This window comes from Talpa europaea (assembly GCF_964194135.1).
Source record: "Talpa europaea genome assembly, chromosome: 15".
NCBI classification, from domain to species: Eukaryota; Metazoa; Chordata; class Mammalia; order Eulipotyphla; family Talpidae; genus Talpa; species Talpa europaea.
Window position 1 is genome coordinate 53939467 of NC_140083.1, and position 19534 is coordinate 53959000.

General features: G+C 32.9%; 1 protein-coding gene across 5 annotated transcripts in view; it reads left to right on the forward strand.

The window, feature by feature from the left end:
* Positions 1 to 202: 202 nt before the first annotated feature.
* The window catches only part of SOX5 (SRY-box transcription factor 5), a gene marked incomplete at both ends in the record, with an annotated part of 392519 nt that continues 373187 nt past the window's right edge, over positions 203 to 19534 (forward strand). For 4 of the 5 annotated variants that reach the window (XM_084256240.1, XM_084256238.1, XM_084256239.1 and 1 more), the window contains one exon: positions 218 to 255. In XM_084256240.1, the coding sequence (XP_084112366.1) occupies positions 218 to 255 (38 nt within the window). Of the gene's footprint in view, positions 256 to 19534 lie in introns of all 5 variants that reach the window. The other variant, XM_084256237.1, reaches the window with a different exon arrangement.

The window sequence follows — 19534 nt, forward strand, 5'->3', positions numbered from 1 at the left end:
AGAGAGAAAGAGAGAGAGAGAGAGAGAGAGAGAGGGAGAGAGAGAGAAGGGGAGAGGAGAGGAGAGGAGAGGAAAGGAGAGGAGAGGAGAAGAGAGGAGAGGAGAGGAGAGGAGAGAGAAAATCAATTGGTTTAGAAGGTTTGGACTCACTTGACAGGTTCAGTTGGAGACGATCCTAGGTGGCCGCTGTGACAAAGGGAAATTGTGCTTTTCCAGCATGCTTACTGACCCTGATTTACCTCAGGAGTTTGAAAGGTGAGTAGTTTTTCCCCCTCTAATATATTGAAGTCCAACTCTCCCATTTTACAGTAGTCTCTGAATCAATTGGAAGATGCTCCCCCAAAACGTGTTTGCTGGAGAAGCTTGTAGCCAGTGCTTCTGCAGTCTTGTTAGCTGATTTTTGTTGTGGTTGTCCGGACCAAATTGAACTGATTTGCAAAGTCTCCGAGATTTCTGCTAATGTTTTTAGGTTGTGTCCTACACAGGAAATTCAATGAGCATTAAGCATCTCTCTCCCCCACTCACTGCTTCCCTCTTTCTCATTCACACTCTTACTTTCTCCCTTCATTGATTTTTCTCTCCCTTTCTACATCTTTTTAAATGCTTTTGTGCAGAGAGTTACCTTTTTTCAATATCTCTGTCTTGAGATTTTCTGGGGGTGACAAAATGTTAGTGGTGGTTACAACGGAGACTTTAAGTTCCTATTTGATCCTCCTGTAAAACTTTGGAGGCTGCTCAGCAAAACACATGACCTTTTGTTGATATAAGACAGCAGATTTTTATTTTAAAGAAAATATAATATCACAGTGATCTATTAGATTACTCTTAATATGTCAGAAAGAGGGGAAGGGGACTATCCATTCCTAAGTTTTAGTGGCCACTTTTTGCGCTAGCTGTTTTAAACTGAAATGTGGCTTACTATTATTTTCCCTTTTCTTATGACAGGAGTAATTGTATTTGTAATTAAGCAGTGCCTATTTAAAGAAATATGTGCATTATCTTTCCATTTGATGTTGTTGGAAGTAAAAGCAGGGCTTTGAAAGATTCTAGCCCTCTTGGTGTTCCTATAAGTACACATTGCAATTTTAAAATTTGAGTTCTTATCCCAGCATAAGTTCATTTCTGGAACTATAAATAGAATTATGTTTGCCATTAAAAAGAATTCAAACTTTGTATTCTGTATGGTGAATTAAAAAAAAAAGCTATAAAAAGCCAGGATGCATGATACTCAGGCTTTTTTTTTCATTTTCATGAAAGCTACCTTCTGTATAAACATTTGTTGTATCTGACTATGCAATGCAAGCTAGGTGCTAGACCAGCTGGTTAAAAATATGCTAAGTCAAGCTGTTCATCGCTCAAACGACTGAATTTGATATGAAAAGACGAAAAAAGAAAGGACAAAGATTAAAACATTCTAGAAGTGAAGCAGTGGAGGAGAAGAGGTTATTAAGTATAAAATAATGCTTGGATGTGGCCATTGAATAGGGAAGCCAATACAGGTCAGGGAAGAAAGTAAAATAGCCAACATAGGTACTTTAATACTGTCCTCTTTCTCTCATGTTCCCTTTTTCTCTCTGCAGCTCTCCCTCTCTCTGATTTAAGATACATCCTCACTAGATATTCATTGAATGGTTGAGCTTTGTCAACAGTTTTAAATTAATTTCTTCAAAGTTCTATGTATTAACTCTTTAAATAGTTAGCTTTTGTTTGCAAATATAGCCATTTCACATGTAGATTCTGATATTATTTACATTGGAACATAATATTGCCTAAAGTAGCAGTTTGTTGATTCAATGCAATAAGTTTTCCAGCATGTGCAGAGTAGCACTTAAATGACAATATTCTTCAACTCTATACTTCTTGGAAATAAAACCCTGAGTCTGATTTGTAAGGCTGTTAACAGACTGTTCTTATAAAAAGGTAGTTACATATTAACAGGCTGTAGCCTATTTCTCTATATAGGCAAGCTTCCTTGCTGTGGCCTTTATTTGTATATTTTCAATTATCTCTTTTTAAACTAAACTTTTCCCTTTCCTATTCTGATGTTCAAATCTCCTAACATGTTTTTTTCCTCCTGGTGAGCATTTCGGGTTTTTTTTTTTTTGATCACCTAGAGGCATGCTTTTCTAACTGGCTAGTTAAATAAACAAGTGATAATCAAAAGAGTTGTTAGTAGACAGCATATTTGGAAATATTAATAGCTAAAATAATTTTGAAAAATACCATGCAGTATAAAATTTCTTAATAAATTCCCCTGTGGTTGTAATTGGTAATACATACAAAAATCTCAGCAAATCATTACTATTTGTTTACATTGAATTTGTACGGGTGAGTGTATCTACAATCACCCACATAGAGTATATCACATAGACTCAATATTGAATATTTGTATTCTGCAAAGGAGGTATATATATATATATGTATGTATATATGCTGTAACTACACTTTCACATGTAGTAAGCTTTTTCCTCCCATTTTCAACTATTTGCAACTTTCATCGGATATGTGGGTCAGTTCTATCTCATGTTATTTTTTTCTTCTGTTTGTTCACCTGCTGTAGATGAGTTATTTATTCAGACTTTGTCAGATATCTGAAAAGAAGGTTTCTAAATTTCTTTATGAAATTGGGAACTTTGCTCTAGAGAATATAATTAAGTTGTTTGGGATTCATGTATTGTGAAAGTTTTATGTGATTTTTTTCCTAATTTCTCTGGTAGGGTCTTACCCATTCCCTATAACCCAGTCCAACCTGTAGATTATTTGGAACCTTAAGTAATATTCAAACTTCAATCTCAGGATCAAAATTTGGATTTAGATTTCAGTATGTATGCTTTTCCCATCCTAGATACAAGAATGGTCAATACTGTCAGACTAATAAGCACTTGATAAATAATTGAGAAGTAGTAACAATTTCATTGTCTGCTAAAATGTTCAGGGTATAGAGCAAATTAAACAGTGATTCTGAAATGTAAAGAAGTTGGAATATTTTATTTTCATGCAACCTTGTCATAACTGATTATGATGAATGGAAAACACAACTTTTTAGGTGGGCGATGAATAGGCAAAGTATGTTCTCAGGAATATTTATAAGCAAAGTCTTTTACATCTTACTATTCAGAGGTAGCACAACTAGTAAGTAGCATGGTCTCAATGTTAGTAATAGCATCATTAGAATGAACACATGCACTCTCAAAATTTTCTAAAAGAAGACAGTGAGTTTATATATATTTACCTGGAAATACATAAAAAATTGTGATGTAAGGTTTTTTTTTTCCTTTGAGAATACCATTTCTTCATATTCCTAGAATTAAAAGCATTAAAATATTTATCTTCAATTTTAGTATTTGTTTGAACGGGAAAAAAAGCATTTTTGATACTGTCAATAGCATGGCGCAGTATTTTTCTCCTTTATATAATTTATCCTATTTGTGATGTAATAGTTTTATGACTAAACTACTTGTTACACTTTCTGATTGCTTTATGTTAGAGACTTAATTAAAAAGCAAGTGTTAGATGATTGCTTAAGACAGTCTGATAATGTCTGGAAAGAAAAAAACAGAGTTAGTGTTGAAGGTAGTGGGATGAAGCACATCAAGCTTACAGTATCACCTACTTGATTGCTTCTCTCAAAACGGGTGCAGACAATCAAATGTTTTCTACATGTTGAAGGGAACCCTGTAAGAATTAAACCTTCTGCAGTAAAAATTTAACTTATTATTCACCTTATATTTCCATCAAAATTATTTGTGGTCATACTAATACAGAAAAAACATTTGTGTTGCAAAACTTTTAAGTATTTTTCTAAAGAAAGAGTATACCTCAAATATTATGAAATCCTTATATGTAAAATTATGAAAAATTAGTATTAGCAGGCTACAAGAATATCTCTCACATTAGCGACATATTAATTACCTAAAGTTTGGCCATAGTAGTAAAATATTTATTACCCAGACAGATATTTGCAGCTTAATTAGAAACTTTTAAACCATTGTGCTCTTGAGTGATAAGTCCATTCAAGGTACAGGTAACCCTCTAGGTATGATTCAAAGGAAAGTTGTCTGTTCATATTCTTTTACCTAATCACAACTATAAAAATGTAAGTTAATATTATTTTTAGAATGTTCTGATATCTACCTTTGTCTCTTTTATTTATTTTTCATTTACTACTACTTCTTAAAGGAAAGGTGCCCACAACTGGTGATAGATTTTAATTGCCATCTCAATAATTTGCAAGCTAACTGAGCTTAGATATTAGTTTGGAATGCAGCTTGCTGGAAGCAGTGCACAAACCACACTTCATTCAAACTCTCACTGTAGTACTGTCCTACAGACTTAGCTGGAGCCCTGACTGATTACCTAGAACAATCGAGTGTTAAATGTCAGCATTGTGTACTGCTCAGTGTTTAGCAGGTTGATAGACATAGAAATGTGAATGTTGTGATTACTTCTTATGTTGGTGCGTTGTTTTCATGTCCTGCTTCTCAGAAATAATAACCATAGAATAAAACATTTACCTGTTTAGAGGGAGCTTTTTGGTAAAATCTATATATGCTTCATACATGAGAGGCACAAATAATAAGTCCTGTTGTAATACTTTAGCACATTACTCCTGCATAGAGTTGGAAGCTATTTAAAATGGATTACATTGATAACACATTTAAAAAGCCAAATGACATCAATGGATAAAGTCTGATTTTTATTATCTGTTCTTTCCACTATCAGTTCTCCAGACACCTAATGGGTACGTTGTGTAAAGTAGATGTGCATTATATAGGGTGTCAACTCCCTTTTTTAAAATTAGTTAGATAACTATAATTGATGGATTTTTTTATTTCTTTCTTAATTTCTTACTCATTTATAATATCAATGAGGTTAATTAACTGCATGGAAAATAAGCCAAGCTAGATTTTCCTCTAATATTAAGTCACATATAGTTCCAGTGTGTCAGGTCTCTGACTCAGATGAAGGCAGTCTGATAAAAAGATGTTCACACATGTAACCAAAACATGAAATATATTTTCCTTTGCATAGGAACTTTGGTAAACAAGAGGTAGACTTAAACATGGCTGTCTTCCTTCCTTGCCATTTTTTTGTCCTCCTTTACTTTTTATCTACGGATAGTACCATTTGTACTGAATGTAAAGTTTGATTGTTTAGCAATGTAAATGGACAAGTGACATTGCTGGAGAATGGGGAAAAAAAATCAAGGCTGATACTGTTTTGCTGAAGTGAAGTATTTATTTGTATATACTTTAGGCAAATGTATCTATTATCAGCAACCGATAATAAATCAGGAGAAGACCTTTATTTCTACTTCTGTTTTCTTCTGCAGCTTGGAAGCTGTTTTTCCTTCCCTTTAGCATCATCTATTCCTCTCTTTACTTACTAGTTGAGAGTTCATGCATCTCCTCTTGGAGATACTGTGGCGTATGGTTCTGCTTGTCCAATAGGGGGGTGTTGCATTTCTCCACATTCAATATCCCTTTCCCTTGGAGCCTGTGAGTAAAACCTCAGCAGTGCTCCCTGCCTTTGCCAGCCTGAGAAGTCCGGGACTTAAAGTTGTTCCCAGCTCTTGTGCCTTCCTTGTAGAGCTGCATTCTGCTCGGTGGGCTGCCGAGAAGGACCAGACCGAAACAAGATTTAGAAGAATTCTGGTGAGAACTGTTTATAGGGATATGGTATTTTAAAAGAATGTAGTAAACAAACAGAATTGTGGCATAAACAAAGATAATTAGCATAAACAATGTCGTTTTAGGACAGGTGGTTTAAAAAAACAAACAAAACAAAAAACCCAAATATGAACCCAACTTGAATGCTGCCAGTTTGGAACCACTGAACCTTAATCTGTACTTCATGAGAATTACCCAGGTTTGTTGATAAACTTGTTAACTTGCTTTTTCTGTCTCTTTTGTATCATTTTCCGGTCATTATGCCCTTTTTGTCACCCTGCTTGAAAGTAATTAATCTATTACAAGGTAGCTTAAGAACTTTTTACTCATAAAACATGACAGAAGGAAAATTGAAAACAAAAGCTTGTAGATGTTCATAGACATTTGAAATCAGTGATGAACCTTAAAACGATTCAGTGTGGAATTCGGCTTATTGTATTTCAAACCTTCCTTTAATCTAAGTAACATTTCACTTGCCTCTGGTATTAATCCATTTACTTTTGTCTTGCCTTAGAATTCAGAGATTTTTTGTTTCTGTGACTGAATCATCACTGTGTTATATGTTTATTTCTGTGTTGCTTATTTCTTCTTATTCTGTAAAACTTAGAGAAGGTGGTACAGCAGTATATGATTGCAGCTCGTGATCATGCAGTATGCTAGTTAAGGGGAATCACATTATCTAAGACGACTATGCCGTCGTGATGAATTGCTATCTGGAGACATTTAGGTTTATTACTAAATGACATTTTTCTTAATGCCTTGTACTCTAATATTTTGACTTCAATGAAATGTGGAGTGTGGCGAATAGAAAGCTGTTTATTTTTCTTGCATTAAGGACCAAAGTTCTTTATTGAAGTTAAAAATACATTTTTTTTCCTCTGCATTTTCTGATGGAGAATAGAAACCAAGAATTCAAAGTTGGTATCTCTAGTATTTGGTAACCCTTCCCTTTGCTGAAATGAAAGAATTTGTGAATGAGGTTTGGTTTCTTGGAGTTATGAAGATGTGTGTAAACTAGTAAACCATGTCTCATTCATGTGCAATGTAGATTTCTCGTACTTCAGGGACAAAAATAATTTGGCTACTAACGAATTAGGGCTACCTGCCAGTGCCAACACATACTGTAGGTAAGAAGAACACTATAAAGAAAAGCTGCTGGCAGCAAAGCCTTTGAAACTTTCATATGTAACAGCGTTTCTATTTCTGTTCTTCACATCTTTGAATGTGTTTTTTAGAAAAGAAAATGTTAAAAAACAGAAGACATGATCTTTCTTTAAAATGTATTAGTAGCTTCATTTTAATATTTCTCATTGTGTGGCTGCTTAGGGTTTCATTTTGTTCTATGCACATGTGTCTCCCTTATCCATCTCAAGGATTTCTTTGCATTGAAACACAAGAATCAGATGAATTGAGATTAGTTGTAACATAAAGAATTCATTGTATAGCCCCCCCAAAACAAAACAAAACAAAACACCCATAGCTTCACACCTTGTAAGATTTTGCTGTTGTCAATTTAAGAGTGGGGCATCTGAGCAGCAATTTTATAAAGGATGTGTCCTATCCATTAGGGGTTCAATATCATTACTGAGAAAAGAAAGGAAAGGGTTAATTTGCTTGCCTTCTTGATAATTTCTTCATTTGGTACTAAAAGGAAGCACAGGCCCCAATAGTGTTTACTTGAAATATTTTTAATCAAAATTTATTTTAAAATGTAGTAAATTACTTACATTAGTCCAGATCTTGATTTTTGTCTTCTGTTTTTATATTAATTAGGAAGAAGATACCAAGAGAATAGGTTGTTAGAGAACTGATTCTGGGACTTTTTCATATCATCTGTTGACTTGTCATTTTAAACAATTTCATATTTCATTAAAAAAGGAACATCCTAATAAAAGAACTCAAGCATTGACAATGAGAAATACACCTTCACATAAGAGAACACAACCTGAAAAAAAGTCATGCTTTATTTATGCTATTAGTTTTTTATTCACAGTTAATATAGGTGGCTAATCAATGTTCTAAAACATTTTTATTCTAATTCTGGAGTTAAAGGTATTATTTGTTTGCCTATAATTCTTTGGTCATGTACCCTGGACCAGAGCTGGTTGGGCAATAATTGACAAAGTCCAAAGACTTTTTTACTCCTTTCCTGATGTCCCTTTGTTTTACCCCTCCCCCTTTTTATTTGCTGTGGAGTTTCATAATATGTTTGAAAAAAGTACAGGAAGGTATCACTTAAAATTAGCATTGATAATATTTCTTTTTTTTTTTTGTTTGCATTGCTTGAGATCCATGTTGAAGACATCATGATAATGTATACTGTCCCTGTTCTTTTGCAGAAAATGAAATGAACTGATGATCAACTATTCAAATTTCTGATTCAGTCATTTAAATTGTTGTTAACTGAATATATGCAATAGCAGATTTAGATTGTCATCTCTCTCATCACATCATCAGGATATGAGGAAATCTTATGTAATATTCAGAGTTATTCAAAGAACACCTAGGAATACAAAAACAAAGATAACAATGTTATTTCTGAGGAAAGGTGCTCTATTTCACTCTAGCCCTATACATATCTAAAATTTGAGAAATAGAAGAAAAGGTATTTTTTGGAAGCCCTGAGGACTGTGGGATGTAAATATGGTAGTGAAATTGTTTCTGAAAATTTTAGCATTACTGGAACAACAAAATGGATCTAATTTGACCTGTAAACAGTTTAGGAATATTTAATGCTTTAAAAGCATTCTTCTAGAGAAAGAAAAACATATCCAAAAAATATGATAGCAGTTAAAGAATCAGAGTGAAGAAACAGAGTATGTAGAGTTTTATAAGTAAATTATAACATAATTGGGAGTCACTAACAGTTATGTGGAAAATTATTTGGCAAATGCAATAGTTACACATTAAGAAGTTTAGAATGAGAAACTTTTTCACTTTGAGGGTGATTGAATTTTTAATATATTGTTGTGTAATAAGTCCTACAAAATCCTCATAAAGCTGTAGTTTGGGAGAGAAATATCTAAAAGGAAGAAATAGTTCATAGAAATATAAGCTAGGTTCTTTCTCACTTTCTCATTTGCAACACAGAGTCTTAAGGCATGAGGTATAGGAGCATAAAATAGTGTTTTAGATTTTAAAATCTGAAGGTGGTGTTGTGGCACATGTTTCATGGAAAACTTGAGTTTAAGAAATTGGGTAAATCAAAGTCTGCTTGAGTAACATTTGGAGTTATTTAAGGTTTCAGGTAGAGATGAGAAATTTGAATGTTAGGGACCTAATGCATGCTTATCAAATGAAGAGATTTTTTTGTGGATTTTGAGTATTTCTCTTAAAGTATAGAACATTATCCTCCTTTTTGGTAAAATGTACACTATCTTCGCTGATTTTATTTTTGGGGGCGGGGGGCTGGTGGGGGTTAGTATAACATGATACAAAGTGTTGTTAGCTGTGTGTAAGGATCTTAAGTTCTAAATCTCCCATATAGTAAATTTTATAAAATGTGTAGATGGACTGGATAATTTCCTAACTCTAAAATTTCATCATATTGGAGTGCATTTGAGCGCTCCCTAACTCCTTACTCCAGTGGTCAGAATTCTTGCATTTTATGCAACTATTTGGAGACAGAGTATCTCATATAACCAGCCTTATCATGTGGAATCACTTCTCGATCTACCTGTCAATGGACTGATGGTGTGCAGAAAAAGTAACCATAGTATATTTCAGGAGTTTTCAATTTTACTACTGTGTATAATTCTTATTTAGGATTCAGTGCTCAAATTTGCTATGAACTATTTTCAAGCTAAGTGTTTGAAACTTAGGTACATGAGATCTCCATCTTCAACTGTAACAAGTATTGTGAAAAATAAATTATATGTGGATTATTGAACAAGTTCTCTGGGGAATATGAACAGCATGAAAATGGATTTTTTGGTCTAAGAGCTAAAAGTCCATAAGGAGCAGATAAAAAAGAAATGATTGGACAGTGGCGTTTAGGATAACACGGAATCTGTGGACAGTGTATATCTATGCAAATAAATAAAGCATTGGGCTGGAAAGAATGACTAAGATTACAAACAGGTAGTCCAAACAAAGATTTTAAGTGGTTCTCAAAATAAATTAAACAGCTATTAGTATTAGCATCAGGAGGTCAACCTAATATGCACTAGTTGGCGGTAGAAAATTTCACAAAAAGAGATATTAAACCTTGTAAAGCAAAGGGGAACGGCCAATGAAAGATGCAGTAAAAAAGCTATATATCATCTAAGAGGACACGTTTACCATGTTGTTAATATTTTACATTTGGCAGATTGCATGCTTTTTAAAAAATTCCCATGTTTGGAAAATAGTAGTTATACCGTCAGCAATATGATCTTTGCAGCATATTCAAGAGCTTTCCTTGCTATCTCTAATTTAAAATATGACTGGCATCATGAAGCTCTTGTATAAAGTAGTTATGTTTTAATATATTTGGTAATATATTTGGTATACTGTAGATATTGGCTATATGTGAAAATCAAGCCTTTGCTTAATAATTATGATGAAAAACTTTTATTCCATTCCTGCCACTTTTAATTTAGGAATACAGAATGGGTGTTATTCTCTTATTTTCCTGATATACAAAGGTTGTAAAGAAAAACAGAAAAGAACCTTATTGAACCAGAACTGCATTTAGAACTAGGACCAAAGGAAATGTGCAAATATCCTACTGTTAAACAAGAAAGAAAATCTGGAAATCATCCAGTTGGGCAACTTACTGCTAATATATTTCATAATCTAGCATTTAGTGATTAACAAAGTTGGCATATGTCCCTACAGTTTCTAAATGAGGAATTAAAACTTACTGATGTGTAAGTCACCTAAAGTCTTTGGGTTTCACATGCTTCTATAAAATGGGCTTAAATATGAGTGTAAAATTATTTATTCTTAATGCTAACGAGACTCTTAACCTTATGAAAATTTACAAAAATATTTGGATGTACCTGAATGCAAGCCACTAAATTCAAACTTAGAAAACTAAGTTTAATTTTTCAAAATTGTAAAATGATTATCACTTCAGTAGAAATTGTTTTGTTTCATAACAAACTAGCCTAATATTGAAAATTATTTTAGCATATAAAAGAATGCCTATAAGATGTTCATTGACTTATTTATTTCAATTTGTAGTTAATGCCTTTATAAAAATTGTTTTAAATGTGCTTATGCTTATTGGTCCCAGATAACTTAATGCCAAATAGTAGTAATATATAGCCATAGTTTTTTCTGACTTAACTTACTACTAATAATTAAATATCCTAAGAACATCTCTTCCCAAATTTTATCTAAGAAATCTGAAAAATTAAAAATTATTTTTGCTGGTAGCAGTATATAACAATTAAATATTGAATTTGCTGATGGACTGTGTTCTTATGCTTTAACCTGCACATATTAAAATGTGTTTATAATCATAAAAATGAATCATTTTATATAGCAAATTTTTGGACAACAAAAAGTAGTGATTTTCTCTTTATAGTGTTATTTGTGCAGGTATCTTGAAAATTGGAAACAATAGCTTGAAGAAACTTGTCTATACAAATATAGTAGATTATAGATTTTCACAGTAGCATGAGAGGTTTGCATTAGCTACCTATTTTGTGTAGGTGAAGCTTGGGGAAATTCAGGATTTCTTTTTATAGGCAGCTGTTTAACAAGCAAACAAAATCACCCAAGAAACAGAACCCTCATTTTTGATATAAAATTGTTTTCCACTAATATAATCTGTTGAAAGCCAGAAGCCATCCAAAGTGCTGATACCAATTTAAGAAGATGATCTTTTGCCTTAATTATACATCTGGGAAATATTAGCTGAACATTTTGTGGAGAACAGTGAATACCTTAGTTGCCAGTTGTCTAAAATGCTGCTAATGATCGACATAGTGCCAGTGTTTTGATGGCAAAAACCTAGGCTGAATATGAATACAAAGAACACAGTTGGGGGAAAAAAGCACAAATTTTATACAAAACAGATTTCAACCATCTGCTTGGCACTTAAGTTTGCAACTATAGGCAATATATGAAAGAGACCACTGTCCACGTTATGAATGGTATCACTTTTATTGGTACCTTAGAAAAACCATAGGGTTTTGAAAGCATATATAACCAATGATTTTCTTCAGCTAAATAATGAAAACAAGGGCCTCAGCCAAAATTTTGTTCCATTTAAGCTCTTCTATGTCAGTCGTCTTTTCCTAGCAAAATGGGTTTCCCTAATAAAATAGGTCTCAGTGTTACACCTCAAGATATTAAAATATACCAGACAACAAATATACCAGTGGCCCTTAGCGTAAGCATCCCAGATGGTTATGAGATAAAATACTGTTTGCTTTAGGAATAGGCTATATTTCTGAGTCTGTTGCCTGAATACTGTGGTACATGTCAAATCAGCATGGAAGTTAATGGTCCAGAAGCACTTCTGAATTTAATGCTTTCCCATTTGTTCTGAATTTATAGTATTAAATCACACCAATACTGTTTCATCACTAGTTTGGTAAGGAGAAATCATGCTATATAGATAGTAAATTTTAGACAAAATTGAAGTATCTGACTGATTTCATTGAGCTTTAAAGTTGTGGAAGAAATCATCAGCAAAAGAAATTGGCAGATATGATGCACTAGAATCTTTTAAATTTATATACTAGTTGGTAAGAGTTATTATAGACTGTTTCTTAGCACAACGTAAGTAATAAGTAAATTTTGACCAAGTGATAATTTCACCTTTAGTAATTTCCTTAGCTGAAATGTATATTTAAAAAAAATCTTTTTAAATATTAGGATTTTTTTTAAAGATGTATTTTTATTTATTCATGCACACAAGAATTAAGTTATAGGCCATAGTTCCAGGTGGTGAGATGATTCACTAGAGACAGAGTGGGGAGCAGAACAGGCAGATCTATTGAAATGCACTGGTGAGGGGGGCAGCCGTCAAGGCAAGAGAGGTCTGCCGTGCCACATGGGTTAGCTCCTTGGCTAGAATCGAACTCACACCGCAGTGGCTGGCCCTAGCTTGATAATGCTGAGACTTTAAATCCTGCACCACCAGGGAGGCCCTAAATATTAGGATTATTGACGAATTGGAATGTGTTAAGTTATTGATTTGTCTAGGTTGTAGAATTACAAAAGATATATTAAGAATTATTTTAGCTCTTGTGGAAGAAGTTTGTGATTTAGCGCAAAGTGTAAAGAAATGCCCTCATAAATCCTCCTTCTCTTTGTTTTCCAATACGGTAGCCACATGCCCTTGTTGAACCCCGGACTAAATTGAAATTTGCTGTGTACACACTGGATTTTATAGACCAACTTTGAAGAAAAAGATATAAATGTATGACTAAGATTTTACAATATTGACTATGTGTTGAAATTAACTAAATATTCTGTGTTGAAATTTAATATTTGGATATATTGATTAAAATAAATTACTATTAAAGCTATTTTAATCTTTTGCTTTTAGTTTTTGAATGTGGCTAATAGGAAATTTCAAACTGCACTTGTGCTTCTTATTAGTGGCTCACATTATATTTCTATTGGATGGCACTATTTTATCCCTTTTGGTGGTGAGAGGAAAATTAAAAGTTCTATCTGTATCTAGATTCCAGTAGTTCACAGCTCAGTAGGGTAGAAATGAGTCAGAAAGAATGTTTTTATTAACTAGCTTCCTTCTTGCCTTTCATCTACAAGAAGGTGACATTTTATTACTTTCTAAAAAGTCCTACTAGTAGCACTGACTTGTACAGATGTTTCTATCATTTACCCAATAAATACTGTCAGTTTCTCAAAACTTCCCTGGAGTTGCAGTGAAAAGTAAGATGTTTGCTTAAGGGCTGTATATATAGATTTCTTTAGAGATTAAATCATGGAAAGTTACAATTTTATTTATTTTTTGAAATATTTCTGTGTGTATCAGTAATTTCTCCCCTGAGTTTTTAAAGAAATTTATGGTTAGATAGGAATACCTTCACCTTTTGCATCCCACCCGATACTACACATAGTTTGTAAAATTGACCCACAACATGTTATCCAAACTCTTTCTCTATACATAAAGAGATAAACACTTATAAAGATAATACTTATAGAGATAGTGCAGTGATGTACTTACAGTGATAGATATGCAGACAGCACTGACATTTGGTTTGTACTTATTATGTGCTAGACTTAGCCCCACAACAATCTTATTTACTGTTCCCTTTTTATAAATGAAGAAAATGAAACAGAATTGTCTTATTTCTTACAGATAGTAAGTGAGAATGCTGGGATTCATACCTGAACAGTTCAACTTCCACACCTCACTCCTAATCATCAAATCTTAGTATTGATCTAGATAATGAAGTACTTTTATTTATTTACGCATTTATTAGTGGCAGAAATTCCTTGATTCATGCAAATAATGTATTTTATTTGTTGAATAATACCTACTCCAGGTATTATTTTAGTTACTGAAAAAATACTTAAAATGCAAATAATCTAAATAAATGACATCCACTGATTGTAATGTAAGCTTCTAATTTCTCTGACTGAACTCATTTATTCATGGCAAAATATGATGTGCTAGGTGGTGGGTACCCAAACCTAGTGGGCATTTATATAATAAAGGTTTTTTTTTTTTTTTTGTAAGGACTAATTGGAACTGCTTTTGAGAGGCATTGATTTACACTGGTTGCTGTATAGATGGAAATTACTTACTTTGAGAAATACAGTATAAAAATTTCCAAGTATCACTTAAGACCTTTACAGTGATCTGACTGTTAAAATAATAGCTTTATGAACTGGCAGTGTCTTTGCTCAAAAGTTTACCTAATTAGTTTTTGCTGTCTTAGTGATCAGGAAGCTTCTTTACATAGTAATTTTCATATATATCAGTGTTCATATCTTACATGGAAAACTTTGATGAATTAAGATGCAGTGATATAATTAACATATTATTCTTATTTATTTTTATTTTTAAAGATTTATTTATTTTATTTTATTTTTATGCAAGAACCGGGGTTCAGTAATATATTATCCTTTTATCTGATTACTTTGTAGTTACTAGTAGCCATGGCATCCTGATTTATTGAATAACAGTCAGGGGTATTGGTAAATTTGAATAGAAAACTCAATCAGGTGTGATAAAACATATGTGACTGGAAGCAATAAGGCATTTGGGAATAGAGATCAAACATGCGATTTTACTTCACTGGATTTTTAAATTTTACTATTAAATTAGTTGTTGTTAATGTAGATTTGAATTGTTCCATGAATCTGTTTTAAGTCTTGATCTTTTAATTGTTTCCATATGTAGATATGTCTGAATCTTTAGTGCTTTCTCTGATTTCTTCATACCTTATTGAGGGAAAGTAGTTATAGGTAGGCTTTCTAGTCAGACTGCTTACATTTATTTTTCAACTCCACCACTAAGTCACTAAGTATCTTTGTCATGTTTGCACATTATGTAAATTCTCCAAGTTTCTTTATATCTTCATGTGTGAAATGGGGATTATAATGATTCCCGTATTTTAGGACACATTATTAAATAAGAAAGCCTTTGTGACTGAGTGTGCTAAAAAAATGTGTATTATTTCCTTGAACAAATTTTAATCATGTAGAAAGAATTTCAAGAATATATGCATATGGCAAATAGCATTAGACTGTATGCTGATATGTAAAATCAAATACTTAGTAAATAATGTTGAAGATGATGGTTTTTACAGGATTCATTAGAACTTTTAGTACTTCCTAATATTCAAAATAATATATTCAAAATATATATTCAAAATAAAATATTCAAAATAATATATTCAAGCCTTAGAATCACTTATAATTTGCATAGCATACACGACACGGATATTTGTGTTATATAAAACATGATATATACAGATACTGCATTTTGCATGTGTTATGCACGCCATATGTGTTTGTGTAAATAGGTTGATAAAATTAGGGAAGAGAATTATCTCTAAAACTTTAGAATAACTATGTTAACTGTCATAGTGAGGTTAATGGTTATAAATTTCTGATGAAGCTTTGCCATTTTATCAGTAATCACAATTGTTTTGGGTGATTCTGATCTGAGGAAGTAATTTTTTTCATTCTAAAATTGTCTTCTGTACACGTATTGCAGAGGATTCATAAGGCGTTCTCTACATTGCCATTTTTAGTAGACACCAGATAAGAGAAAGAATATTGAATGATAACTAACTTAGTGAAGGAAGGCATTTCTATAAGTAGCTAAACTAATGTTTGCCAGGTATGTAGATTTCCTGGTGAAAGGATACTGGCAGAGATCTAAGAAAAGGCTAACATGTCCCTTAAACTATCTCCTTTAAATAACAGTTGTTACATCCAGGCTGTTGCTAAGAGATGAGGAACAATCAGTTCTTGACTAAGTTGTGTTCTTGCCTAGATTGAGGGCACTCCCACCTCTGTCCTTAAAATTGACTCTAGGTTGAGGAGTACATAGAGACAAAGCAAGAATTTTCCTCACGAAACACTTTTGGAGCTGCTTGAGTGCCTGAACAGACCCTATAATTGGGTATAGTATAGCAAGGGTTAGTCTCATTTAAGTGTACTGTTTGTCTACTATAAATTATCTACTCTGCAAATTTTGAGCAATAGGTTCTCTGGTTTAACTTTGAAAGTCATCACAAGTTAACTAAATGGGTTAAATTAACAGATACTTTTAAATGTTTCCATGAATTAGCACTTGTACACTTAAAGCAATGTTAAATACAGAGATATTCCCACTTTGACTTATTTATTTAAAAATATTTAGTGAGTATTACTTTGGGAATGACTTGTTGGCAGGAAAAACATACGATTTGTCACTTTATTAATATGAGAATATATTAAAAAGTATAGCTATTTTCCAGTTGTAAACTAAGGTATTGCCCAAACTGACGGTTTTGGTTTAGGTACGAACCAAACATTTAAGTACTTAATGATTAAGAGGGCAAATCCAACTCTTAAGTCCAGAACATTTGACTTTACATTCATTAGAACAACTGAAAACATCCTGTTCACCTAAAATGGTGTATTGTTACTTCAGATATAGAGCTCATCCTAATATTCCCTTTCTTTATTCAAAACAGTTCCAAATCTACCGAGAAGCTGAATGAGTGCAACAGTGAGGATCCATACTGTTTTCATCTAGTTTCACTGAATATTAACATTTGGTCCCTTTACTTTTGTTTACACTCTATTTTCTTATTCCTTTGCAAGTAAGTTGCATACCAACACTTATAATATCTAAGCCATTCTCTCACATAACCATATTAATATTAGTGCATGTAAAAGAAGAATACAGTAATATCTGATCTAACCCATATCCGCATTTTCTGATGTCCCAATTATGCCCTTTTCAGAATTATTTTTCCTTAAAATACAGAATTAAGTCCAACATCAGTTGTTATCATCTCTTGTCATATTGCTCTAGGTCTCCAGTTATAAATAGTACCCTTCCATATTTTTGTGTTGTCACTGACATAACATTTTTGGAGACACCATTCCATTTGTCTCATATATTGTGTCATAATCTGGATTTGTCTGATTGTTTCCTTACAATTAGATTCAGATTACATATAGGCTTTTGAGGCAGGAATTATACCATTGTCCTTTTAAAATATATACATTATAATTTAAACTATCAAAAGTGGATACCTACCTACCAAATTGATTTTTTTTTCATTCACGATATTTGTTATTTTATAACAAGACTTTTTCACTCTTGGTTTAGATTTTTTTTTTATTATGTATTTTTTTTTATGATTTATTTGTTTTTTTATTTATTTATACAAGCACTGGGTACAGTCCGAAGCGCGGGAGGGTGAGAGAATTCACCAGAGCCAGGGCGGGGAGCAGAGCAGGCAGAAGGACCGAAGTACACTGCTGAGGGGAGCAGCGGGCAGCAGGAGAGGTCTGCACGCCATGTGGGACCCTCCTCCGGTGGCCGGGGAGCAGCCGGGGATCGAACCGGCGCCGCAGAGGCTGCGGGCAGCTTCGCAACCCAGCGCTCAACCGCTGCGCCACCAGGGAGGCCCTCTTGGTTTAGATTTTAAGAGATCTAATCTATGGTCAGAAAACTATTTTGTGTCACGATGGTTTGTCTTGCAGAAGCAATTTTTTATTAGTGGTACTAATTGAGAAAATAGAGCTCCCTTAATTCAAGAAACAATTACAACTCTCCATAAAGTCTATTCTGAAGATGATCATAAATACCAAAAATTTTGCAGGTAATAATCTAAGGTTATTGATTACATGTTTATGTAATAGTGTAGCACTGTAAAATTAGTTCTGATTATATTAGATTTCACACTTAGAACTATGATGTTTGCTCTTTATGAAAAAAAGCTAGAAATCAGCTACCTCAGATAAAACAAATGTAACATTTACTCTCAATCTTTTGCTCCATTCTCTTATTTTGATAATCAGAATTTTTTTTTTAATTTATATATTTTAGATGAAAATCCAAAATCGTCTTAAAGTATCTAAAATATTCTGTAATTTGGGGGATCATTTAGAGTCAAGTACAGGGTGTTCTTTTCTGTCTTAACTTCACCACTGTACTATTTATCAAAATATATTAAGATTTTGAAATGGAGATCTCTTTTGATACCAACATTTCTCAATTCTCTAACCACCACACTATAAAGCAGTTATTCAAATACAATTTAGAATTTGAAAATTGCCCCTTTTGGAGGTAGTGTGTAGACCAGACTCTAGATGCCTGTGTTTAAATCCTGGCTGTGTATTTTATTTGCTTGTGACATGGAGCTTGTATGTTACTTATCTTCTCTGAATTACATTTTCCTCTGTAAAAAACAAAACAAAACAAAAAACTGACTGTGGCTATTACGTAATTGAATATAAGTAAGATCCTCTAGGATCTTAAAAGCACTGAATACATACTAGCTATTATTGATGGTGGTAAATTGTCAATATTGGCAGTTATCAATAGAAATTTCTGATGGCTCTTTAGAAAACAGATTTTTTTAAAGCAACAATAATATATGTGTGCATTGCTTCATGGGATTTTTATTAAATACTTTGAATATACTAATCACTACTAACTTCAGGAAATTTAATAATAAACAACATATATATATGACTCTTGTCCTCATTACAGTCTTTGCAGGGAGGTGGAATTTAAGCAAGCAATTGTAATAAATAAAGATAAATGTCAGTAGAGAAGTACAGGTATTATGGAAGAACCCAAAGGGACACATCTTAGTCTTTGTGTTAGAAAGAACCTGTTGAAGAGGAGATAATAAGTGAAGATGAAAAATGGTAGAAATTTCCAGACTGTGGCAGTCATGAGGGTAATGCATGTGAGTTCTAGTTTAAGGCTGCCTACTGTATAAGACTAGTCAAACCAAATGTGGGATGGGCTCCCTAAATAATACATCTGCCTTAATTTCTTCATTTGTGAATGAAAATAACAGTAGTTACTGCTTCATAGAGCTGTTCTGAAGATTTAAAGAAATGATTTATGGACAATCAGAACTGTTCTTTGATACATTACATACCCAATAAATGTTGGCTCTGCTGTCAGATTTTGGCTTGTACAAAGTCCTGATAACATCAGCACAATTATCTGAAGGATTTGAAATACATTCATTTATTTGTTAGATGTTACTGTACCTTGAGCCTATGTGGCAAATTTTCTTCAATTTTTCTCTCCTTCCACTGTAAATGGTTACAGAGCTGTCTTTTATAGGTTTATATGAGTATGATCTTCAAACCATGAGTTAGAATGTCAAACTGAACATATTTATATTTTCCTTGATGTTTTAGAAAAAATGTTTTGTGAGAGCAAAAAAATAACCTAGTCAAATTGCTCCAATCCGATAAATTTTAAA